The 26777-nt window shown below is 38.2% G+C and overlaps 1 protein-coding gene across 4 annotated transcripts in view; it reads right to left on the bottom strand.

Annotated features, from left to right (window-relative positions):
• The window catches only part of MYBPC1 (myosin binding protein C, slow type), a 77185-nt gene that overhangs the window by 16558 nt on the left and 33850 nt on the right, over positions 1-26777 (bottom strand). For 2 of the 4 annotated variants that reach the window (XM_026868631.1, XM_026868629.1), the window contains exons 6-23: positions 26493-26597; positions 24943-25091; positions 24494-24611; positions 23151-23202; positions 21545-21601; positions 17863-18029; positions 15559-15691; positions 13816-13940; positions 12632-12737; positions 12138-12304; positions 10389-10551; positions 9943-10049; positions 8582-8715; positions 7318-7474; positions 6547-6651; positions 5728-5916; positions 4148-4282; positions 685-753 (exon numbers count right to left, since the gene is read on the bottom strand). In XM_026868631.1, coding sequence (XP_026724432.1) covers positions 685-753; positions 4148-4282; positions 5728-5916; positions 6547-6651; positions 7318-7474; positions 8582-8715; positions 9943-10049; positions 10389-10551; positions 12138-12304; positions 12632-12737; positions 13816-13940; positions 15559-15691; positions 17863-18029; positions 21545-21601; positions 23151-23202; positions 24494-24611; positions 24943-25091; positions 26493-26597 — 2238 coding nt within the window. The remainder of the gene's footprint in view (positions 1-684; positions 754-4147; positions 4283-5727; positions 5917-6546; positions 6652-7317; positions 7475-8581; positions 8716-9942; positions 10050-10388; positions 10552-12137; positions 12305-12631; positions 12738-13815; positions 13941-15558; positions 15692-17862; positions 18030-21544; positions 21602-23150; positions 23203-24493; positions 24612-24942; positions 25092-26492; positions 26598-26777) is intronic. The other 2 variants (XM_026868630.1, XM_026868632.1) reach the window with 2 other exon arrangements.

Raw genomic sequence — 26777 nt, 5'->3', positions numbered from 1 at the left:
CCTTGAAAGTACTACTGAGAGCACAGGGATGAGAGAAACACAGAATATTTACAAATTGCCATGAAATGCCATCTCTGAATGTGCCTTAAAAAAAGGAAGGCTGTGTCAGAATTATTCACATAATTACAGCATTTTCACATTTTTTGTCCTACCCCTGGACAATCACATCTAATCCATAGAGTGATCATAACAGTGCAGTCTTTCAGAAAAGCTTCAATTACAAATGTTACTGTCTTTTCCACACTGTCCTCCAAACATAGATTGCTTTAACACTGCTGGTACTTTGACATCTGGAGTCAGATTTATGCAGTAGCAAGTCAGTATCAATACTTTCCACATCATATAAAGACAGCATTATAAAACTGGTACAGAAGACAAGAGAACCATTGTAAACTAGAGAGTCCTGCAGACTTAGAGCTCAATTCATTTGTACATTTTCATAACTGTGCGTCTTACTTTTAGGAATTAAGTTCTCCTTCATGCTGCTTCTTTCAGCTTCTAGCAGAAGAGGACTTGCAATCAATGACTGTTTCCTGAGCACCTCCCCCTCCCCTTATACATGTACTACAGCAAATTCTGTAGACTGTTGGCTCTAAAAGTCACTCTCAGAAATTTATCTTTACTTTTATGAAAAGAGTTTTTCTTTAATTAAAGAAGATTTGTAGCCTTTGTTGAATACTGTACCTTCCAGGTTAAAAGGTGGCTCCACCAATTCCTCAGACAGATCTGTCGATATACCTTGTGAGAATCCATCTTTAAAATTAATCAGAGACACCCACTTTCACACAGATGGAGCATTTTGTCAGTGATTAGCAATTCCTGTTAGTAAGTATGCAAAGATAGATGCTGGGCTTTAAAGATTTAGAGGACCCATATTTAGGGAGACTGCAGGGAGGAAAGAGATGGGAAGAGGGCATCTAGATCAAAGAACAGCTATACATGATGCTCACAGGAAAGAAAATGGATAAAGGAAGAGGAGGAGATAAGGTTGTTTTTTTACTTTGGGCCTGATCACAGCCCTGAAAAGATGTAAAGAAAGAGACAAAAGGAACATTTGGAAGAGAGAAATGAAACAAAATCATCATGGGAGAAAGTATAGGAGAAGAAAACACATCATGGAAGAGAGAAGAAATTCAGAGAAGAATTCTGAGTAAGAGAGACAGAAAAAGAGATATCTTGAAAAAATAATTGGAGAAAGAGAGGAAGAAGACACATTTAGCTAAAGGCAACATAGAAATAAAATTAAAGAAGACCAAAACTGTAGATGATGACAGATATGTAATCACAAAGGCTTTATTTCCTGGAAAAAGCTATCGCTGCCCTGAATTTCCTAGAATCCTGGACTTGGCTATTGTCAGCGTAATAAAAATACTATTCTAGTACCTGTGCATGGTCCTGGATGGGTACATCGGCAAAAACCTCAGCCAACAGAGACTCTCTGAAGTGCCTATTTACTACCTGTGAAAACATATCATCTGCAGGTGCAATGGCCATTTAAAGGCAGATAAACAGAGTGTCCCAGGGAAAACTAGTGCCAAGGTCATTGGACTGCCCTTGAAATGTCACACAAGAGCCAGTTGGCATCATATATTACTAGGAATTGATTTCTCCAGTGTCAACAGGTTTGGTCTACTCCACATCAACACAGAAAGAGGTTCAATTTGGATGTTGTAAACTAGCCCTGGGGAGTTCTATATTCACATTATTCACACCCTTGCAATGCTGGATCCAGACACCCATGATGAGACTCCAATTCAGTAATATACACAGAGTTGTCAAAGGTGCTACCATAGTTGAGAAGTCCAAGAGTCCACCATGTTGATCAAGTTATACCAATTTTCACAAAGCCAACCCAACGCTCATGGTACATGATTCTTCTAAATTATGATTATATATATATTTTGCCTCCCTGTTTTCAGCTTGTGATTTCTCCTAATGATTGCTATGATAAGGAAGACTCAAAAAAGCCCTCTTTAAAACTGCTTCAGAGACAATGATGAAAGAATGGAGAAGGTGAAGACAAATGAATTTACAAACAGATAAAGAAAAGAACAGCAGAATAAATATAGACAGTCATAAAAAGTACCTTGAAATTAAAAAGAGCTATTAAACATTATAGAAGATATTAGTTTGAGGCAGAACAGGCACTGAAAGGACTGAGAAAAGGAGGAATTGTGATATTGCAAGAAAGAAAAAAAGGATTGAACACAGAGAAAAGGATGTATATTCCAATAACACATCTTTTAAAATTGGTATTTTCTACTAAGCTTGCTTTTTCCTAACAATTTTCACAACATATATACATAACTAATGTCAATTGTGTATATATAGATGTATATGCATATATAGGAGGCATATATAGATATACATAAACACTCAGAAAACTATGTAAAATACATTGTACCCATCGTATTTAACTGAGGTGGGTAACAATAAAATGACAGACTTGACTGCCATTTTCTTGTATCTTCATATGTTTAAAACCTATCTGAAAAAAAAAAAAAAGGTAAAGAATTTGTTCCTTTCAACAAGTATGCAATGATCTTCTGTCTAATAGTCCTCAAGCGATAGATTTGTAAGATTCCTCTGAAAACCATATACTATCATGTCAAGGGTTTTATGACAGTAGAATATTACAAGCACTTTTAAGATTTTTTTCCCCGCCATCCTACCAATGCTAAACAGAGCACAATATACAGCATACACTGAAGTCCTCACATTGACAGTCTCCTTCATACTCCTGTATATCTTTCCTGTGCAATGGCAACATTATAGGAATGCTGCATCTTGATGTGAGATTGCATGCTTACTCGTTCTGAGCTGTTCCCGCAGCTCCCTCCCAATATACAAAGAAAACCCTTCCTACCATTCCAGCAGTGTCTGCCTTCAGGTAATCTTCTCCAGACCTCTGAGCTTCTTGCAGTCTGTTCCTGCTCCTTACAGATATTCAGCTCAATACTACAAGATGCTGAATGCTCCTGAGAAAAGCCAGTGGTTCTTCTTCACTCCCTCTCCCACTTGCCTTGGTGAGAGCTGAGGGCACTCTGCTCCTGTGGTATCTGACCACTTTAGTGAACTACTGTTTTCCTGGATTGTCTGAATCTGAAACATGTGACAGTGTGAATGACAAGTTCTGGTCCTCTACCTTTTGTCCCCAGGCTGTGGACTTCATTCAAGAAAATCTTTCAGTGAAATAAATGCCTTTATGGAAAAAGGTGTCCAACTCACCACTTGATTTACAGCACAGTTAAGAGCAGCAGCTAGCAGAGCTGAAGATTAGTGTCCCATTCATCCAAATACACAACACTGCTGGAGTCCCACTGATTGGCATTTGCCCACAGAGGCTGGGTATTGCTTATACTACTCCAGGCTATCTGATACTTACCCAGGTGTTGGTGGATTTTACTTTTTGAAAATAGATTTCATTTGATGCCAGTTCAGAAGAAAATCTGCTGGAAAATACTGTTTCTGCTGCTTGATCACCACAGACTTAGTCGTACATATGAATTTTATTTCCCTATTCCTTGTTATTTTACTCTTATAAGTTTATTCAGGTTCTTACATCTTTATCTTTCCCTTCCAGTTCTGTATAGATTCATGTCTTAGATGGACATACTTAAAGATCCTGTATCTAACTACACTGAAACACTGGAGAAATTCAATATCCAGACATGAACTTTACATGCCTAGATAACTTCTGCAGCTGGCTATTGGAGAGGCTGAGTGTCCTCAGTATTGGGAATTGGCACTTGAAGTAGCCAGTTAGTAGTATGTCCCTAAAATGCAGCCAACTTGCACATATTTTGGACCACACTTATTAATTATTTTCTATTTATTCATCCACTCTTTATTGCATCAACTCTTCATTTAGCTCAAAAAAAGAGGTCAGTGATTAACATTGTACTTGCTACACTACAAAAGATTATATGGTGTTTGGTCTGGATTTCAGATTTTAAATGTAAGATGGGTTGAACTACAATCAGTGAGCGGGATCTGGAATACAATTCAAAGAAGCCTGAACAAAACCCTTCTGCTGACTGATTAGTCTCTGCCTTAAAGTGAGAGCATCTGATACCTGTAGAGAAAAAATGGAGAAAGTCTCACCTACTTCCACTGTGAATAACATACCACAGTCGTTGTCACTTACTTCCTTCAAAGCAGTACTCTACAACGTAGCCATCTAACCCTGCTGCTCCGATGTGGTCTGGTGGCCTCCATTTCATTGTAACTGTGGTATCAGTTACCCCATCCACTGCCAGGAGAGTTGGTGGACTAGTAACAGCTGAAGCAAGCAGGCAGTGGGAAGAAGGAAGAAAACTGTGTTACAATTAAAGGTTTACATTTATGGTGTGTATTTCTTTAGTTAATTTAGCATCATAGGTGACAGGCTAAATCCTGCCAACCCAGCATTTCCAATCATCCCTGGCATGTCTTTCCCAGTTAGGACCAAACTAGGACAATCAGGTACCTCATCCCGTAGCTGCTCATAATCTAATCCAGAGTTAAATTCCTCCTACTGAGGAGTGAGAAGGTCAAAGAGTGGTGGAAGGTAGAACAGAGAAGTTGTGAGTAGCATATCCTACATCAGCAGGTATTGTCTGACAACAGGAGAACATGGTGTAGCAATAACAGCCACCTTCTTCCTCCTCCTCTGCACTGTGGGGATGCCACTGAGCAAGGTGGAAACTTTTGCTGGCCTACAGAAAATGACGCCTTTCTTGTACAGGGACTTGTAGTTGTCACAATAGTTTGAAAAACTGTTTCTTTATATGAAAAGGTCACCAAATTAGTCTGTCATTAGGCGAATGACAAGGCCTTCTAGCTGTTACATTAACACAAAACAAGTCGACATGTAGAAGAGTATAAAATATGACCTGGCATAATTTGGATTGTATATGCAAAAGAATATTGAAAATATGTGAACCCTTTTTGGGATAAAAGGCCCTACATCAGCTAATGGGGATCCATGAGGCATAGAGTGAGATTAGGGACTATTCAATTGTATTTTATCATACGATTTATTGCAATATTGAGCAAACCTACTTAATTTTTCCCATAGATTCCTATATTTATGACAAATCGTATACCTGTGATTTATTAAAATGGAAATGTATGGATTATATGTGAAAACTTGTACATCTTTAAATGGCAAGCTGCTATGTACCAGCAAAGCATAAGCAGTGAAACATAAGTCTCATTTTCATACAGTGTAGCCTGCAGATAGTGATCTTTAGACTTTTGGTCACTTTTCCTGACCATTTTTGGCCAAAAGCCAGTGCCTGACTGAATGTATAGCAGGAGAAAGACACACAAAACAGCCAAGACTATAATCCATCATCTTTATCAATTCTCTAAATTGCCAGTTTAACTGGCATTAGTTGGAATCTATTGACTCAGGGGGTATCTATGGTACACAGAAAAGTGGAACTATTACTTCTGGTTCTTAAAACATACTGAGCATAGTATTGACTATATCAGGCTCACCTATAGCATGTCACTGTTTTATTGTAATACACCATTTTTCTGTCTATACATCCTTGTTTCTTGTTTATAAAAAACTATAAATCTTTCCAAAATAGACATATAGTTTATACAGGACCTTATAAAGACAGGTCCTGAGCAACACAAGTGCAACAAGAACTACAGTTATGTAATTAGATGACTGTAATAATGTATTAATGATAATTTTCTAAATGCATGCCTATCTCTATGCTCTTGATTACTTACCTAAAGGAACAAAGGATTTCGAAGGCATACTTGGTTTGGAAGTGCCTATTGCATTAACAGCAAACACGCGGACCTCATAAGCAACACCTTCAATCATTTTCTTTGGCTCAAAAGTTGTTTCTTTACACAGTTCAAAATTCAGCCTCATCCACCTGGAGCTTTGTTTCTTTTTCCTTTCAATGAAATATCCTATTGACCAAACAAAATTTTATTATAGTAACTGGTGGCATAAAGCTCAATAGTGAAGGGTCTATTTTTTGACTGCCCAACGGCATTTTTTCTGGATGCACCTCAATATCACCTTCTAGCCTTAGAGTGGTTTAGGGATTATTGTTAATTTTTTTCCACCACAAGCTATCTGACAGTCATCTGTTTGGCTTTTACAGCCATATAAGAGCTTTTTTCAGGCTTCACAACACCGCTGTATTTAGTTCAAGTGAAAAGAGCCTGATTCTGCTGGCCTCTGGGCCCCTCTGACCTTACTCTTGGTTCAGTGTGTTAGAAAATATTACAATCTATTCAGTAAATTGTTTCTGAAATTCCTGTTGAGATTCAAAGAGGCTAACTGTTCAAAGTTTGGTATTACAAGAGGTTGACTTTCAAGTAGGGGCAACATACAAAATGACATATCTCAAAGCATTAGAAAAACAGGTATCTGATAAAGTCAAAGATTGGGTAGAACATTCTTGCGACTGGATACTCAAAGTGCAGCTCTCCAGGGCCTGAGCTAAACTCTGATCCTATGGCATTCATTATTTGAGGTTTGTTTCTTTTGTCTATATTAGAGCACCACCACAATAAAATAAGAAAACTGTGTACCTAAGATGGGTGATCCACCATCATTTGCTGGAGGTTCCCAGGTCATAATACACCAGTCTTCACCCACCTCAGTCACATCTGGTGCCTGAGGAGGATCAGGAACATCTGTTGTAAACAAAGTAAATATTATTAAAAGAAATCCTCACAACTTTCTTCTTTTTGCATAGCTCGAAATAAAAAATGTTAAATAAGAAACAAATCCAAATAGTTTTTATAGGATAAGAAACAAATCTGAATAGTTTTTATAGGAGTTCCTAACAAAGAGACAGAGAGAAAGGAAGTCTTTGTGGATCTTGGCAGGTGGCTAGGGAGGAATAAATGCCAAGCTCTTCAGCACAGCCAAGACACTTGAGAGGCACTTGAGGGCGTGTGGTAAGACAGATCCCACAGCCACATGGAGAATGGAGAATAGTGTTAAGGGAAGCCTGAGGCAACTGCACAGTTTGGCCCCTGCAGCATGAGGTGGCAGTGGGGGTGATAGTTAACTCCTACTCAAATCTCATGCTAAATTCCTGTGTCCTTCTGTAACACTGGGCCTTAGTACCCTTGCACCTCAATTCCACACCTGAAAATGGGGACAAACAGTTTTCTGAGAATCTACAACAGTTTGGTAGTTAAGGAGGACAGCATCTACAGAAGAGACACTTCAGATAGAGGAAGAAGAATTTGTCTCTTGCTGGGGTGCAGAAAAGTAGGATTCCTCAAGGAGCATTTATTGAAAAGGGCTGTGATAAAAGGCACGGCTCATACGCAGTGTTCCACATGACTTACCAACCACTTTAATGTTGATTAGAGCTGTATCCTCTCCAGCCTCATTCTTTAATGCTATTCTGAAAGGACCTGAATCTTCCCTCTCAGCTGCATCAATGACCAGACAGGTGCTGTCTGGATATGTTTCTGCTCGTATTCTTCCACTGTCTGTGATCCACTAGGAATCAAAGTAAGCAGAGGGAAAATATTTTCTGGATGCATGAATCAAAATGCTGAAAATTCAAAATACAACTGCAGTATAGGACACTTCAGCAACAATACTAAAGCAACCATAAGAAAAAAAACATACTCAAGCTCAGAATTTCAGTCATCTAATAATCACATGACAAAATAAATTAGGGACAAATGAATAACTTTAAAATATGGTAACTGTTTTTGTACTCAGTTAATCATTACATCTAGAAGGAAGAGGCTTACTTGTCCTGTGAGCAAGAACACGCTTTTGTCAACACTAATTTGATGGAGAGGAGTGGATTGTCCCAAAAGTCAGATCAAAATATAATTCATTCAGTTTAAAGGTCAGAGTGATTTTAATGGTCAGTAGTTTGCCCTCACAGATTTCAAATGCTGGCACATGTTTTGGAGTAAGAGCTCTGCTAGAATAATTCCCTATTTGAACAAGTCCACAGTGGTGATACTATAATTAATGTTTGAAAAATAGCAGTCAGAGGTTTGACCAGGTAGGTCTGACAAATCCAGTAATAATATGTTCCAGCTTCCACATGCCACAATGAAAATTTAAATGTGAAAAGTGGCTTTTTGGTGTTACACAGCCAAAGATTGAGCTATGCAAAATTATGCATTAAGACACAGATGCAAGCCACCAATTGCCCAGTGTATTGTTTCATTCAAGACTTGACACTCCATCAGAATTTATCATTCCTTTTCCAGAAACAGACCATACCATGACTTCCTGCTGAAACCTGGCAGCTATTCTGGGCAGTATATACAGAAGAAGTAGCCATTTGGTAGATTTTCACTAGTTTTCTTGTGCATCTCATATATCCCTCTCTTTTACAATTTATTTATAGCAAATCCATATTGTTTTCCTTTGTTAACTTCAGCCTTTGCTCAAAAAGACCCAAAAGATGCTAAAAAATATTTATCCATTTTACTCTTCATTTTTGAATGAGAGATTGTAGATAAAATACATGTCCTCCTTATTTTCTCCCATTAAAATCAATGTCTTCACAAGGTTAAAGGTCAATATTTGAAGGAAAAAGTCCTTTGATAAGCTGACAAAACATTTATAATGACAATGTACCTTGTCCCCTTTACTCCACGTGACTTTTGGAGTTGGCTCACCAGTGATAGGGATCTCAAGTCGTAGTTTGCTTCCTGCCACTACTGTCACAGTGTTTCCTTCCCCAAGACCATCCAGGTGGAGTTTAGGAGGATCTGAAAAAGGAGAGATTGACCTAATTTGCCACATGGCTGTCACTCTGAGAGTTCAGTGACATGGCACAGGTCTGCAACATAGAGAAACATGCTCTCCATTTTGTATTTTCCTGGTATTTTTAGTCAACTGATCTTTTGTTCAGAATAAAATTTGTGAAGACAATTTATTTATTTAAGAAAATTGTTACCTGATGAAAAATAAATCATGGCACCATAGAAATTTTGGAATAGTAGGACCATAAATAAGGAACAAATCTATCTTCCTGAGGCAGAGTTATGTATATTCAGGTAACTTCTGAGAGTCCTCTAAGTGGCTCTTGAGAATTTCAATTACAGGCTTTCTACAACACCTTTTATCACACTTCAGAGATCACTGTTCTTACAGTTTAAAGTTTTCTTAACTGAAATCCTTTTTCTGAAAATGAAATGGTAATTTTTATTGCATCCCATGTGTGTGGAGAACAACTGACGAATATCCTCTTGCAACTTTTTTTTAATGTATTGGAAGTTATATCAGTGGGAATAACCCTCCCATCTTCATTCTCCCTAAACCTTGCCAATACTTTTTCCAACACAGATATCCCACTTCTTTCAGCTTCAATTACAGAACATATATTCTAAAACTTTGGTCATTTATTTTACTATTCTTTTGACTTCCAAGTTGCTGGCTGCCCTTAAAAGCCACTGAGGTATTTCTTTGAAGAGTCAATGACCTGTTTTATTTGTGTTTGAAAGACCAGGATCATTAACAAGCCTTCCGTTTTGTTAAGTGAATAAAAGCTGGTCAGAAGCATATTACTCTCTAGATATCATTTAATGTATTTAAGAAATAGGTACATATGTATCTATTCTACTAATCTTTCACCAGACTGAATCATATTTTGCAATGTCAGCAAGCCAGTTCTTCAGGGAAGACAGCATTATATCTGAAAAGAGGCTAACAATGGGTGTTTTACACAAATTCGGAATAGTGGTTTAGGTTTAGGAATTCAACATCAAGGCGGCTTCCCCAGGAGCTCCCTGGCTAAACCACAAGCAGCTCCTGACCACAGGAAAAGCGCTGTCTGACTACCTCACTTGCATTTTGCCAAAGCAGCTGGTCTGCTATCTTTGATAGATGCCTGCTCAGAGGAAACAGATTGTAAGCAAGGATATTTTACATTGCTTTTCATTTCCAAAGGTCAGAGAAAGAGATGCTATATATAAGTCATTGTGCCATCTACTTACCCACAACATGTACTTTGCATGGAATATTAATATTATAGGCATCTGGTACAAACATGTATTCACCCTCATCATCAACAGCAGCACTCCCTATAACAAATCTGTGGATTCTGTAAATAAATAAATAAATAAATAAATAAATAAATAATAATTTTTGAAGACTGCTTGAAGCTATAAGGAAAAAAATCTGTGAAAATTTTAGGAGATCTATGCAAGTGTGTAAATTACTGACTAAAATTACTTTGCTGGCTGCTTAGTGGTATTTTAGCTGATTAAATACTGTGTGATTTGTACCAGATATTATCAAGACAACCACGAAATGATGTAACCAATTTTAGTATTTCCTGTTTGAACACAGCAATAGAAAAATACAGGAGTGTAATCCGCATATTGTCACATCTCTACAGTGTCATTCAATCAAAAGTCACGTCAATACACAACATGCTTACCTTCCTTTGTGATAAAGCTTTACACGGTCACTAGCTTCAATCAGTTGCCCATTTTTGTACCATTTCCCTTCCACGTTCTCAGATATCTCACACTTCAGGTGGATTTCCTGCCCAAGCCTCACAGTCTGGTCTTCTAATGCAAGCGATATCTTCAGTGGTCTCACTTAGGAAAACAGAAGCAGAGATATTAATGCTAATATCAAATTAAATCAAAACTCACGATTTTGTCACAGAGCTGCTACTAGCCATTACAGTAGTCTACAAATCAGAAAAATGCCTCCAATAATAAAGTTCTCAAGTAAATACCAGTAATACACACATGTAAGCTACATGAATTAACCTCTTTTCATGTATAATAGCTTGTTGCCTTAGAAAGGGTGATTGAAAATACCCATGCCATGACCTGAGAAACTCCGTGGATATTGCCAGTAGAAGAACTAAGCCCAGGAGCATAATTTGAATACTGTCCCCTTTCTCGTGTTTGGGTGCTGGAGGTAGGGTGTTTCTATCCCCCCCAGAATCCAGTAAGAAATTTTCAAAAATGAAAGACCTGTGTCCCCACACCAATGCACTAGACGGGATTACAACCCACCTTTCCTGTGATCTAACAGTGATCTAACTGCTCTCATAGCTCTCCCAGCTGATCCAAGATAATTTGGAGACTTACCAAAGTATTTCATCACAAGTGGGGACTGTGGTTCTCAACCTGTTTTGTCAGGCTTCTAGCAAAGGCTGACTGTCCCGTAAGCTTATCTTCATACACTACTTGTTCTCATGGTTGCTAAACTTCCTTAACTCACTCTACGAATATCCACAGATACTACTAGCTTTTATAAAACTTTAGCCTGAGAACTGATCTCCCAGTTCACTTCCAATTTCTGGAAGATTAGATGCTGTAGACCAGAGTCCAGCCTGAACACAGTACCATCTGCATGCAGCAAATATCCCTGACTATAATCTGACATAGGAAACAAAGAGGATGGGAAAAGCAGTGTTTTATAGAAAGCCAGTGGGAAAATCCTCAGAAGATGTTGCATCAAATTAAAAATGATGGAGCTCAGTACCCATGGTGGATAATTTCCAACTTGATAATAGATCAGCATGAATTGGTTGTGCGCTTAGGATGCCAGTTTGTACAAAATAGTCAAGAGCATTATAAGTATCACAAATGTTGTATGTTTATGCATAATGTATAACTTCAGAGCATGAGCACATACATTTCACTTAAAAATGTAGTCATTTTAAAGAGATATTGCACAAACAATACTGAGGAAGATACACAGTCATGTGCTTGTACCTATGAGTTCAGGTCAAGTGACCTGATGCCTGTTAACAATATGCCTAGTTATAAAACTGATTATTTTTTCCAACATACTACTTTTTCTTTTCTTTCTTTCTTTTTTTTTTTTTTTTTTTTTCTTGGTTTGTCTTTCCTGTGAAAATCTGAAAGGTTTAAAGAAAAGCAGATACTTCCCTTGAAAATTTCACTTTATTGACCTATTGTATCTTTAGATGGATAGATTTTTTTTCCATCTTAACAGAGAGACAGAAAGTTTTCAAGCAGGACTAGTTCATTGCCTGTTACTGGAAACAGCATCTAAAGGAAGGTTCCGGAGATTTGCAGCAAAGAAATTGGTATGGAAGTTAAGTCTCCCTTTAAACCTCCAGGAAAAGGCAAGTAAATTATTTATTTCTGTAAGCTAGTAAACTGTGACATATGAATTCAAGATCACGATGGATGATACTTACAATCAACTGCAAGCTTGGCTTCTGACTGTCCTCCAGTTGTCATTACTGAGTATGTTGCACTGTCATTTTTTGCAGCTTCCTCTATGATCAGAGTGTGTTTTTTACCCTCAACCTTGATTCGATACCGAGATTTAGCTTCATCGGTAATTTCTACACCATTCTTAAACCTAATGGGGAAAAAAAAAGAATTATTATTTTCCAGACAAATTCCTGTGCAAATAAGACTCCCATAGACTGAAACTTCCAGAGAAGACTTTATATCTGTATATGTGTATATATATATATAGGTTGAAAGTAAAGTTTAACCAAATTCATCCATTAATGTATAAGGATATTTTGCTCTTGCTACATTTTTGAATAATGTTTTCTTGAGATTTTATTAACAACTTTCTGGTTTACTGATATAGAAAAGGCTGTCCATACTTTTGCCTACAATTAAAATACCCTGGGTTTTATTCTTAAGGAAAACAGTATCTGTTCAAAGTGTGGCTTACCATTTCACATTTGCATCATCCTCAGATACTTCACAGCTCAGTTCTACTCGTTCACCAACATAGCTATTGGTATCCTCCAGGCCTTTGGTCACCAAAATTGGAGGATCTTTGGAAGGAGAAAATTACATGTTTACAATCTGAGAGAGAAAACTAAGTGAAAGAGGTTTTCAAAAATCATGCTATAGAAGATGATACTACTGTAAAATTGTAATATCTGTCTCAGTGCAGCTTTTTCTGCCTTAAATCAGAAAAGCAATTGCTCGTTAAGATGCTAGTAGGAAATGTACTATATAAAAAATATCATTTGCTCAGATTAATATCTGCCTTGCATTCCATTTTATTGAGGGTTTGTCCAGGCAGGTCGACATGAGAAGCTGACATTCCCCTCTTGCCTCCCACAGATCGCTCTCATAAAGCTGCATTTTCACCAGGTCCTATAGCACATTATGCACAATAAGATGACCTGATGACATAACGTGATGCCCTTATTGGTTTAACCCATTCCTACTATCCAAACTCAAGTTTAATAGCAAGAGATTGTACAACAGTTATCTCCTATAAATATCCCTGATATTATAGGGGCAATGGGCTCCATTATTTTAAATAGCTTTCTGAAATATTTGATTATTTTTTTTCTCTCACTGTAAGTTCTCCTTTTTTGTTTGTTTTGTTGTGCATATGTGATAATGTCATGAATATTATCAGTAAGACTATAAACACTGTGGGAGCAAAAATGTTGAAGAAATGGACACCCATTCATAGCTTTTGATAGAGTCTTCCCTTAAATCTGTGCAGATGGAATAAAAATTAACTGCTAGAAAGCCTGATCTGAGGGTAGTTGAAACAGATCAGCTGGACCAAGAGTGGTGTTAGGGAAAGCCAATGCTGTGGCAAACGAATCTTCTAAACAGCTTTTAAACTGTGAAGGAGACCACAGACTCACTAGATCCCAATGCACAGTGTGAAATCAACCATATCCCCATTTCAGGGTTTTCACTAAATTATTAAATACAGGATGAGGAAAAATTGGTCAGGGACCACAGAAATACAGACTGATCCTTAGGGCAGCTAATACAAATAGAAAAAAATATACTGAACCAGATCCTCCCTGTTAATTTCTTTTGCAGACAAAGAAGCCACACCAATTTACAGCAGGTGAAATAGGAGCAAGCTGACATAGTTACCTCTTACAAACAGTTCTGTGGAGCATTTCTCATCACCAGCTGTTACGTAATAGCGAGCATCATCTGTCATTGTACAATTATTGATGAATAAAATTCGCTGGTTACCTTTGTGCTCAAAAATGTATCTGTTTGAATAGGAATGCAGCAAAGATACATTAGCAAAACTGCTGGACCCCTTTCGTTTTTATGTAGAAAGTGCTTTAGGGATTGTTAGAGGTGAAAATCCTGGGTTTTACACAGAACTGGAAAAATTGTCCTGGGAAGCAACTTTCAAGATTCAACAGAACTGTCATAGACTTTTTAGCAAAAAGAGCTATGGTGTAGAGTGACAATGAGCATCTTCTGGTTTGTTCCAAAATCCCTGACTTCGGTGATATGAAAAAAAAAAAAAAAAAAAAAAAAAAGCAGTCTCTGAAGGATGGCAAATAAAATGGAGTCTGAAACTCTAGATGAGTAAAGATGAAAATAACCAGTAACAGGACACCATCCTCATTCCAACACTCTTAACATTTTTGTGAAGTATAATAATAGCTGAAGTTAAGAAGTTAATATTATTGGTAGGCCAGATGGCACAAGAGATCAGTAATGGGATATGGGGTTTTGGTAATGGGATATGGAGCCTTTCACCTTTATGTCACCAGTTTAGATCTGCTCCAGGTTTGTAATGACCAAAGCTCATTAGCATCTGACAGCTGCTTCAGCAGCCTAGACGAAAAGCACTGGAGCATTCAATAGTCTTACTGGAAAGGTACCCATATAGCTGCCCGCAAAAAAGCAGTTCTGAACTGCTCATGGCAGATATAGGGGCTGAACAAAAGGTACCCTTTTTATTATGCATTTTTTTGTAACTATGAATATTAATCAAGATCCTTCAATGACTTTTGCAGCAACAGAATGAAGGAAATCTGCCCCTTCTCTGCTAATTACTATTTTTTTACAGGGCCAAAGGAGAAAGTTGCTAGAAACGTTTGAGGAACATGACATTGCTGTGCATTACTGGCTGCACATTGTCATTCCTAGCTGTGTCTGACTGGAATGGGGTTTTCTGCACCGGGTTGTAAGAACTGGTTGTAGCCACACTAGGGACTGGGCTCAACTTCCAGCCATTGCTCTACCTATACTCAAGTGTCTGCACCTGAGAAGCCACTTCTAGATCAAGGCAGAGAGTAAACCAACATGCAGCTGATACAGATGATGAAGAAGCTTTGGGTACACTAGACCTGTTGCACATGACTGAAGTAAGTCACTTTGAGCTAAGGCAGGTTGTTGACTTCAGTGTGAGTGTTAACTGGGTGGTGGAAGGTGAGTCAAAGCTCACTCCCCTTTCTTCAGGTGGTTTATGAGCCAGGTGGGTAAGTATGTGATGCCAAACATCTCTCCTCTTAGCAGCCAAATACTGTAGAAAGACTCTGACCTCCTTTAGACACAGGACTGAGTACAAGTAGTTTATTTACTCACAGTGTTTCCCATTTTTTAAAAAATCTACTGAGTAGGAAATGGCTCCAGGTTTTGTTAAGGATCTTTAATTCTTTTCTCTTGAGGCAAAGGAGCCAATCTGCATTAACATTTAGCATACAGCGGACTTTTCTGGGTCATGAGTAACACAGCATTATTTGCATACATTTCACATATAATGAAATTCAGAAATAAAATTGGTGTAACCTGAGCAAACAGATCTATGAAACACGTCAAGGAAGTACCTGTGTACCCATTTTATTGTTTATATATGATAAAACCACTTACTTTGCACTTGGTCGTATTTCTTGGCCGTTTTTATACCATTTGAGTTCCACTGTTGGATCTGCTAGCTCCACCATGAACCTTACTTTACCTCCTTTGTCCACCTGATATGCAGGATCAAGACCTTTGGCAAAAGCTGTTGTGGAAGCCAAGTGTTATTATAAAATAAGATCAGAAAACAAGAATATGAATGCTGAAGTGACATTGCATAGATCTCATATCTCATCAAAGCTATCAGAATATCTGCACACAATGTTATACATCACTATATTCTTAGGCTAGTCCACATGAATCAGTTTATTTTCTAGAAATATTAGAGTAAGTGCAAAGCTATGCAGATCTGATTATCCTGACCAAGTTCAAGCTAGTATCTCTTTATCACTTTGCAGTCTGACTGTTCTGAACCGGACTGGGTAAATGTAGCTTTGACAGCTTGCTGAGAAGTGCTATGCCAGAATAAAATGATATATAGCTGGTGTCATGGAATCTTTTACAGTTAATCTGTTACAAAGGACTTCTCTGTTAGCACCACCACACAAGTTAACAGGGAATTTTCAGCTGAAATTCCTATTGAGCTTCCCAGTATCAGAATAAACACATTAGTTTGTCTAAAAGCCAAATTCTTTCTGTAGGTTGAAAGGTGTATACTGCAGTACCACTTGTGATAAAGTTACAAAAAATATTTGAAACCAGGCAAAAGTTGTCAGTCTATTAATCCTAATAAGGCTTTTCAAAAATGTTCTTTGAGATGTAAAAATGTTGTTGTTTTGGGCAAGGTAAGAACTGGTGCCACTCAAACATTTCAAAGTAGTTTGACATCAACATTTAGATATTGCCATTCATAAAAGTTAGATTCTGGGGAAAAGATACCTGTGGCTCAAAATTAAACAAATAACTGGTGCCTCAAACAGATTGCCCACAGATAAGTAATGAATTTCTGCTAAAGTTTATATCATGCATGTGTCTGGCTGCAGGAAACTGAACATATCAACAAACAGAAGTAGAGTTATTAAATCTGAAAAGGACTTTCTTATTATCATGTTGCACTGTAAAAATTTCCATTTTATAATAAATGTGGTTGGAGGGGAAGAACACCCTACTCTCATCCTGTCACTACTATAGATATTTTCCCCAACATCTAGAGCCCCTCCTGTAGGGAAAACCCTGTCCACGAAAAGATCCTGATATGGCTGGCAGCTCCATTCTACTCAATAGGGAACTGGAGAGAGGGACCAGATAGACTGGTCCCAGGTGCTGAGAGATGCCCCTTTCCCAGTAAAACATTCATGTGATGCACCTGGGTAGGGAGCAGCTCTTCCTGCCAGCCGCTCAATTCCTGCCCCAGCTTCCAGCCCTGCTCCAGATGCCTGGGGCATAGTGAGGAGTTTCCTGGGCTTTGGATCCTTTGAGGTCTCCTCAGGATACAGAAGCTGCCCCAGTGGCTCAGCCAAAGCCCATCAATTCCCTTTCTCCCTCCCTCAGCTGTGGCCAGAATCAGATATACCAGCAAATGAAAAAAAATAAAAGTAAATAAAAGTTAATGTGTAGTAACATAACACATGTTACGAAGTGAGGTAATGGATGAGGAGAGAGGGTATATCAGGGAGCTGGATTACAGCTGTATTTGTGGAAGATTTCACCCCCACAAAAGGGACTCCTCCAGGAAACCAGCAGAACAGTGGATGTATATATGCAGGAACAAGCAAATGCCAAAATAGTATAATGGACAGTGTGTTATATTTATAGGTGTACATACATATTATGCAACATATATTTTATATACACATACATATAAACAGATACCTTTATTTATGTATGTATTACACCACTCATACCATTCAGTAGGATAGATGGGGAAAGAGGTCTGAATATCCTCACCCAACGCAGGGTGGAGGATTTTTAGTACAGGTGGGATTTCAAAAGAATGTCAGAGTAAGTGCAAAATGAAATTCTGAAGATCAAGCAAAATGTTTGGGCTGACAATGCTTTAGAGCAGAGGATATTAATGATAACCCAAGGTCTAATTTCCATACTATTTGACCAGGTACACACAACTGGGGGATATTGTTCCAGTTGGAACTACTGCCCAGCCAAGAGGGAGGGATGCTTTTGGTAAGCACTGACAGGGATAGGGTGTTTACATTAACCACAGTGGACCAAAGCCACCTTCTGATTAACTCCTTGCAGTAATAAGGCTTGGGTTGTAGTGTGCAAATCCCCTTACACGGAAATTAAGCACATTTAGGTTTTTAAGGTGGATACTCACATTTAACTACTGAACCTAAGAATATTCTGTCTTATCCATACCTGCGCTCTTCTTCACTTCCCTGCGCATGCGCTTCAGACGCTTTAACATGCCTCTCAGGTCAGTGATACCATACTGAAAAGCAATCTTCTCATATTCACTGGGATTCGCGTTCTTCAGGAGCTCCCAAACATCTACCTCAGGTTCTTCCTCTTGTGGTTTAACCTCCCTAACAGTAGCAAAATAAAATTATGGGAGAAGAGTTAGCAAGGCTTTATCACGCCATAAAAAAAGGTGAAGGTGAATCTATGGTGAGGTTATTAATGTTTTGGTCAAATTTGAAGGCTGCCATCATATTTTGTATTTCACTCAGTATGAGTGGAAGAGCTCAGAATGGCATTCACACCTTACTATACACTTCTTCAAGGCAGAATTTGAATATAAGTTTTCATTTGTCCTTTTCTGATGTAATCAGTTATGAGAGGTTTTTATATTGCTTCATTATTTTAAAAAAATATACAGTTTGAAAATACAGTACTATAAGAGCATATGGGCTAATCCCACTTAAATAAGTCTTATCTGGAGTGGAATCAGTTACAATTTATGATGGCACCACTGAGACCTGAGTCTGATCCATACATTTCATAATTATATAAAGATGCTTTCAAACCCTGAGTCCCCATAACTGCTACTAGGGTTGGCCAATGAAAGGACATTGAAATACAAGGGAATCTGGGTCTGTTTATAGTTACACCAGTGCTTCTTAGAGTTTCTTAAAGTTGGCGTATGGATAGGAACTGGGGATTTCCACACCAGCCTGGACTTGCAAGATGAGTCTGTTGGCTTCCATGTTTATCTCAGTCTTAAGAGCAGGAATTGTTTTCAGAGGCCTGTGTGAATAGCATCATCTTTATAGAGAAGTTTCAATACCATGTTTACTATCTGCAACTACAGGCTAAGACAACCAATAAAGATAAGTATAATTATTTCCACAGTGGCAGCCATTAAATGAGAGAACAATGGAAGCATCCTAAACAAAATTATATTTTTTTGAGAAAAAAAATGAACTGCTAGAATAATACGGGAATTGGAGCAGAAATATAGACATTTTTTTCCTGTAAATTCATTAGGATTAGACCAGGACCATTCTGATTTGATCTAGTGTGTCTAATGAAATCAGTACTTTTGAGAGCAGTGCAAGAAAATAAATATTTGATGAATAAAAAAAGACTGAGCTTTGGAGTGAGACACTGTTAGAGCTGAGCTCTATCAAGTCTGACAGAGAATTTTCTTTAACATGTAGTCAAATAGCACTGGGGGTCCCTAAGAATCTCTGCATGGTTGGATAAGGCACTATAGAAACCCACTTTGGTGTTTAATCCACAAGGTTTATTAATTTTTATAATATGCCAGTGATATTTTAAAAAGGAAAAAAGCTTCTCACTGAGGAGTCTTTGAAATACTTACACTGTTATCTTTGAATTATTGTTAGACAGTCTCAGGTGTTAGCATAATTTTATGTTTCATTGCTTTTACTTTTATCTGTGCTCAAGCTTTCTGGAGGGTGACTGTGTACAGCAAACACTGGTGTTTCAGTGAGATTCCTCCTGCGTGGCGGCGAGTCAAGATCAGCTTGCAAACATATATAAAAGCTGACACGCCCCGTGGGGTGGCATTCTGCTCTCCCAGGCCAGCTGCTTGCCATGCAATGCCTGTCTGTGCTAAGGAGAGGTACACTCCGGGGGAGCCAAGACAGTGTACCCCTTTAAATCAGGCAGTAGTTGAGAATGAGGATCAGTTAGGGTATCCTGATTTTCAACCAGCTTGAAATAATTAATTCCAGACTCCTTTTTTCTTCCTGGGTAACTGGAGGACAAATTTTGATGCTTAGAGCAAACCAACTTTCTTCTGAGGCCGTAATAGTTTCTGCTGTGGGTAGTGGGCAAACAATGCTTGGTATTTCCTAAGCAGACTGACTTCTCCGCAAAATCGCTTTCAGATCTTTTCCCCAAAAATGTGCATTTTGTTGAAAGATGTCATTTTTTTTAAAAAAAGGACCTAAATGTTTGGTTTTGAGATCTTGTGCCTTTTGGAATTTCGTGCTGTTACTGATCCATTGCATTGATGAAGCATAACCAGTCACAGAGTGGCTTACTGAGATAAGAACTGGTTTGTCTTCCTGCAAGACCAGCACGAAATTAGAAAATAGGCAGTATATAGTTTCTATGCATTTAGGTTTTTTTTTAAAAAACATGTTTCAAGTATTATGCACCACAGGTGAAAAGTTCGAGCTCTTTCCTTGGTAATATAACCATACAAAAGAGAAGGAATGCACCTCCAACATTGCCTTTTGAAAAAATTGAAATGAAAACTTCTAGTTGCTTCATAAAAATGTATATTAATATCCACACTGGGGCTTAATTAGAAATCTTATTCAATTAAGCTCAGAAGTATGAGGTTGCATTTCAGTCCCTGAAGCAAAGAGGTGATGAACTGATTTTAACGATATCAGATAATGGTGTTTAAAAACTAAAAGTTTGCTTTGCCCATTAACCACATGATAGGTATACTATGTTTATATGGCTATACAGTATTTATCTTACAAAACATGTGAGTTACTTGTTAGTGAAGTGATAATGACTCTTAAATCACATTTCTCTTTCCACAAAAACACCAAGACCTCTTACATGCAACTCTCATGTTGCTAAGAAAACACCCCACAGGCAGTCATGAGAACTGTCATGTTAAGTTGTATTAGTATGGTAAGAAGTCAAACTGAAGATCCTAATTAGGGATGAGAAGATTAAAAAACCAAAGACCTGGTGGGTTTGAATAGGTTCAGGTAATTCTTTCACTGTCTACTTTTATCTTCAGTCTTTCCTCCTTGCTTTAGTAGCTTAAATACTGTCCCCAGCATCGTAGCCCGTGAACCCATCGTGAACTTTTAATGTAATTAATACTGCATATTGGATTTTCCTCTCTCATAGTGAGTGGTAGATGAGATAAAGGATCTAGTTTCTTTTCCAATTCTCTGTGGTCAGTTGCCGTTCATTTCCACGGCCTATAGAATTTCTGTGATAAATTTTAAAATATGATGAAGTAGTTGTCTTAACCTGTCGAAAGACTAAACTGGGTTTAAAATCTGAAGTAGCTAGAGGCATAACCATCATAACACCAGATTTTCAAGGCAAACCAGAGAAACATGTGCCCAAGTTTTTCTCCATCACAGCTTTCAAGCTAACTAAAGCACCACTGAACATTTCTGTGCACATATCGAAACAGAAAGCTATAAAGAATTAATACCAGTGTCTATGTTTTTTCATATCAGGATGCCTATAAAATCAAATTAAGATGTATCCAAAGAGGTAAATTTAACTCTGCAGTTTTTTACTCTTGCACCAGACTCAATTTTCTGAACTGCTCATCCCTGTGTAGGAAATTGTCCCCCTCTGCCCTCCATGCAAAAAAAGAAATAGCAAGTGAACTAAATGTTATTTGCCTTTTTAGGCTGTGGCTCCCTTTGTTCCCAGTGCAGTCAAATCTGAGGGGTTTTTTTTGCACGCTTAAAGGCACAGTTAACTGAACATTCGCATATTATACTATGAGAGTAATAGTTAGAAACATTGAAAAAAATGAAAGGTCAGAAAGTTCTTAAGAAGTTATTAATGCTACACCTGACTCTTTCTGTGTTCGAACCTAACGGTTTGCAATCCACACCTGCTCACTGCATCACTTGGTTCTCACCTACGTTTCAGGAGACCACTAAAGTCAAGTTCTCCTGCATCGTCTTGTCCATCACCGCTGTTATTAATAGAAAAAGATCAAATCTTTGTTTAATACAGGAAGACGTAGACAACACACATTGCAAACGCTCTACATGTCTCATATACTCAACACTGTCCAGACACACAAATAACGGTATAAAATCAACACAAACTTGTATTCTTTTTCACACAAATTATGTTTCCTTAGGCACTTGTGAAAAATAACACAGAGGTTTGTATTGCTTGTGATTATACTTTGATGACAAATTTTTGTAACGGCATACATAAATTTGCCAAGGCTTGTGTTAGATTTCAGTAACACAAATAAATGTGAACTAGTCAACACAATGAGCTTTGTTTTTCATTTCCATAGTGTACATGTATAAAAACAAAGGGCTTGTGCTGATCTTTTGCTATGAATTTAAAACAAAGATTTGCATTGATGGGTGGTGCTTTTAACAATGCATAGCTGTGTCAAATACTGATTGCGAGGCATTACACTTAAGATTTACCCTTTCCCTAAATGAAGGAAGAAATCAGTTAAAAAAAGAAGAAATGGTACACTGTACAATTTTACAGATAGAATCACAGTCCCTTGAAGGTGCATTTCTTTCTATAATGTGACTGACCTTAAGTAGTAATAAACCACATATAGACAAAAGAATTGTAATATTTGTAAAAAGGTCAAAATCTTGCAAATGTTAAGTCAAATGATGCCAATATTTCATCCCAGATTTTACATGCATGATATCACTTAGAAAATCAGAAAATATCCAGATATTCTAAGATGCTTGGGCAGAACAGTTACCGCATTTTTTAGAAAATGTGTTCAAGAAAGGAGTGCACCTTGAATGTAGTATCTTTTGCATTTACTCATTAAATCAAATTCCTCTATATAAAAGCAGTTACTTCTCAAAACACCTAGTTTTGCTTTTATGTGTAAATTGACAAACTGCATTAATCTTCTGTTTGTAAAACCTTTTCTTTCTTAGTATTTCTCTCCTTGTAAAACAATTTTCTCCATAAAATATAAAGATGACATCTTTCCTGTATTTGAATTGCTATTTTATCACAAAGGCAACAAAACATAAAGACACAATGGTTTATCTTACATCCTTTGCAATATATTATTTGTAGTTTTTCCATAATGATGGCCTTATGACATACTTTTTTACTCTAAGATCACATAAAGCTAGATCCAATCTTCTCTCTGCTTTTAATAGGTACACTATTGGGACCAAGAACTTTTATACTGTAGCTGACAACTTTCAGGAAACATGCCGTAGAATACTTCAGTGAATGAAAATACAATATTAAAACCCTCTAAACCCACATATATTTGATTGCCTTAATTATTCCATCTTCCATTAAAGCAATGACACTGTAATTTTATATCATATGTATTGTCTGTGTTGTAACTATTTCATTCCACCCACTATCATCTACCCTAAACCCCACTTTTTTAATTTGCAAAAATTTTTTTTTTAAGTACTTGATACAACTGTCTGTCAAGACCGATAAAAGTTCTGAGCATGCTACCAGCATCATTTACTGAGGGGCTTCATAGCATCACTATTTGAAGTTACCTTCTTTTGAAAGCAGATCTGATGTCAATGGATGGAGCAGCCTGGGAAGATTCTATGAAATAACAGTAATACAGAAATTACAAACATAATTTGAAAGTAATCTAGTTTATGTAATTAGGCATACGATATTTTTTCAGTTTCCTGCTAAGTGAACACAGTTTGTGCTGCTTCTTTGGCATTAAGTTCTGATAAATGCAAAGCTGCTCAGTGCTAAGTTTAATTAATGCATTTCTCTAAAGTACTTTCTGCAGTTCTACATGGGAGAGCTGTCTCTGTGATGTTTCTCTCAGATCCCCTGTCTGCCTATACACAGGCTCTGCCCTTTTTGTGTTCCCATTCCCTGTGCTTTCTCTCCTACTTGCACCTTGCACTTTCTCAGTATGGTCAGCATCAGAGGACAGTGACAGCCTTCTCTACAGCTACAGACTCACGTTGATTCTCGGTGCCAGGAGGAATCTCCCTCATGTGTACTACCTAGTTGTGCCAGCCAAAATCAGATGGAATGGTTCTGATCCACAAACAGTGGATGGGTGCAGCCAGGCTGGCCCCCGCCCCACTGACCTCTGAATGCGCACCTATGACCCTTCGGCTGTCAGTCAGATGTCAAATGTCCCCTTAACTGTGGCTGGCTTCCCCTGACTGGTGAACAAACAGTCCAGCCTAGGCCATTCAATAGGTGTACTTTATGAGGGTGAACAACTATTTTCTTCACTGGCTGCGGGCCCTGGCATTTCGGAAGACATCCATCTTTCTCAGTCTGTTCGTGCGGGTACATGTGCGCTGTTGTGCCCGCAGAACAGCTCTTGAAGGTAAAAATAAGCCTGTGGGTCAACATTTGCCAGAGTAAGGCCTTTTATAACACAAAACCAGACAAAGGCATGTCTCGCCAGTGCTCTCCACATTGTGCTATTTTTTATTCTGATGAGGAGTGAAATAAATAGCTCTCTGGCGTATGATCATACCATGCCTGACCAGAGTGCGAAGCACTGTGAGCCATGACCATTCCATGTCCCTCTGCTCAGGTGCTGCTAGATGAAGCCTTGCTCTCTGATAGTCCTAAGCTTAGCTCTGTGTCTTGTGTGCCAGAGACTGGTTTGAATTCAATACCAGTTTCATCTGCCAGCTTTTCTAATTTCTAGATGAATGTGTCACATGCTATCTACCCCAATGTTCATTTAAACAATAAATTACAGACATTTAAGAAAATTCTCTGAGGTCTCTGCTAAAAATGTTCACTTTATAAGCATTATTTCATTTAAAGATTCTGAACAAAATGAGATGGCATTTCAGGTTAAGCAAAAAGAAATCTGTATAAAGCTTTACAGACACAAGTGGCATCTTACCAGTGACTTCAAGGTCAAAAGAGCAACTATCAAACTTGTCCTTGTAAGATACTTCACAGCGATAGTTCCCTGCATAGTTTTCCTTAGCTTGAATGATATGCATCTCAAATGTGTGAATCTAAAAACCAAATACAGTTGTTCATTAATCTGGGGGATACATTTGCACAAAGCAGAAGTTAAAAGGTTAATCTTTTAGACCTAAACCAGCAGCAAAGAATAACTTTAATGAAAGGCTCTGGAAAGAACTTTGATTTCCCCACCACTACTTGTCCTGCACTGGGAGAGCAGAAAAGTCTGCTTCTGCACAGAGTCAGAGATCATCGGTGAAATCTGCATGGGGAAGGCAGAGTTAGAATCCACTGCTCTTCCATTTCTACCTGTTGTCTTAAACTGTGCTTTAAGTTCTCTTTGGAGATTCACCCCCAAAAGAAGGAAAAGCAAAGACACACCTTAGTGTGACGCTCAAAGGACTCTTTCAGCTGCAGGTGCTTCCCCGCTTTACTGGCCAGGTCCATCCATTTTCCTTTAAACCACTTAACATTTGGCTTTCGGAGGAGATCTTTGGCTTCTACTTTGGCTATAAATGTAATATTCCCGCCTTTTAAAAAGAGAAAAGAATAATGCAGTCATTGAGGAACGTGTGGTTTGTCAGTCTGTACAAGTTTCTTTTACTACTGCTCCTTCCAGTCTCCATGTGCTAGCTCTACCACGACAGCAAGAATGAGATGGAGTCACACAGGCTATGGGAGTACTTCAGTGATACAGAGGTTAATGATTTGGGGTCTGGAAGCCTTCTGCCCTTGTCAATGGGGAGCTTGAGATGCTGAGCAGCAGGATAAATTAGTTGAGGCAAAACTCCATGTTGTCATGTGCAAATTGTTCCCAGCATTTGAATTTCCTTGCTTAAAACAAGCACAGGTGTTCCTAGGCTACTAGGCAGTTGTAACATGAATAAACTCCAGTCTAGAAAAGAAAGCCCAGAGCTCTTTGTGAATTTTTATTATTATTTTTTTAAGCTGAGAAGGAGAGGGAAAGAGTCTTCTCTAAATAGTAATTTTGGAATAGTAAAAGTTAGCTCAATTTTCAGAACACCACTGCCCAACCCCTTCTGAGTTTCCATCCTAACATTCATGGGTTCCAGTGGAGAATACATTTATTTTCCTAATAAATCCTCCCCAAATAGTCTTTTTCTACTCAGAAACCGAGAAAAATAATAGGCATGCAGAAAAAAGAAAAAATCTGGCCACATCTTAGTATATTAAAGTACACAACTGACATATTAAGTAGCCTGTACTGAACTTCTCACCATTGCTGCTACACTGCTTAGGGCGTAGCTACCTTGCCATGATAGTATGGCTCAGGAGCGCTGTTTGGAAGTGAACCTCCCAGCTGTCCCCATTTATTGTGCTCTGGTTCACAGCACAGAAAGTTCTCACAGTGCTTAAACTCGATTCCTCTCAGGTGAAATTAAAACTGAAGATGTGATCTGAGAGTTTACTCCCTGAGCTCCAACTGCTAACAGGTATATAGACCACTGGACTAAGCCAGAGCTAATGGTTACAGTGGGGGTAACCCTACCAACTTCCCTACATAGCTGCTCCTATTAGTCTACTTGCTACTTTACACACAGGTGTAGGGTACAAAAGTTGACCCAGCAATTTCTAAGCTACACTACAGGACTTTGGGTAGATCTTCCTAATACACCAGTAACAGTACAGCCAACAGCATCACAGTAACCGTCTTCTCCAGAAACTATACCTCTTACCCATACTGTTCCGTAAACTATCAGATTTTAAGCTTGTCTTAAATTGAACAATTGGATTTTGTTTCTCTTCGTACAGTCCTTTCTGCCTTTGAAGAGTGGAGCTCAGCTCCAACTAAAATCAGTGGAAATACTTGCAGCTGAGGGCAGAAGCTGAGTGTCACAGGAACTGCACGTACCTTTTCTGGCTTTGCCTCAGCCTCCGTGTCTCTTTTGGTTTTGTTTCTAAGCACTTACCAACGCTCACTGAACCACTCTGAGGTTTTTCAACAAATAAAGTGGATCTCTGGGAGTCATCGCGTTTTTCTGTCTCTTCTGGAGCTCCTTCTCCAATAGACCATACTGAGGTGCAGAGAGAGAGGGAAATGTCAATCATCTGAGTGTATTTTTACTCACTCTAAGATACACTTACCTGAACTTACTAAACTCTCTAATCCTATTACCTCTCTCTTCAGATGTCCTGAAAGATATGTAAGTTTTTGTTCATACTGACATCCCTTGCTTGGTTGTCACATTGTGTAC

Source organism: Athene cunicularia, assembly GCF_003259725.1.
Source record: "Athene cunicularia isolate RWA chromosome 1 unlocalized genomic scaffold, athCun1 chr1_part2, whole genome shotgun sequence".
In the NCBI taxonomy this organism is placed as follows: Eukaryota; Metazoa; Chordata; class Aves; order Strigiformes; family Strigidae; genus Athene; species Athene cunicularia.
This window is presented reverse-complemented; position numbering and strand designations above follow the sequence as displayed.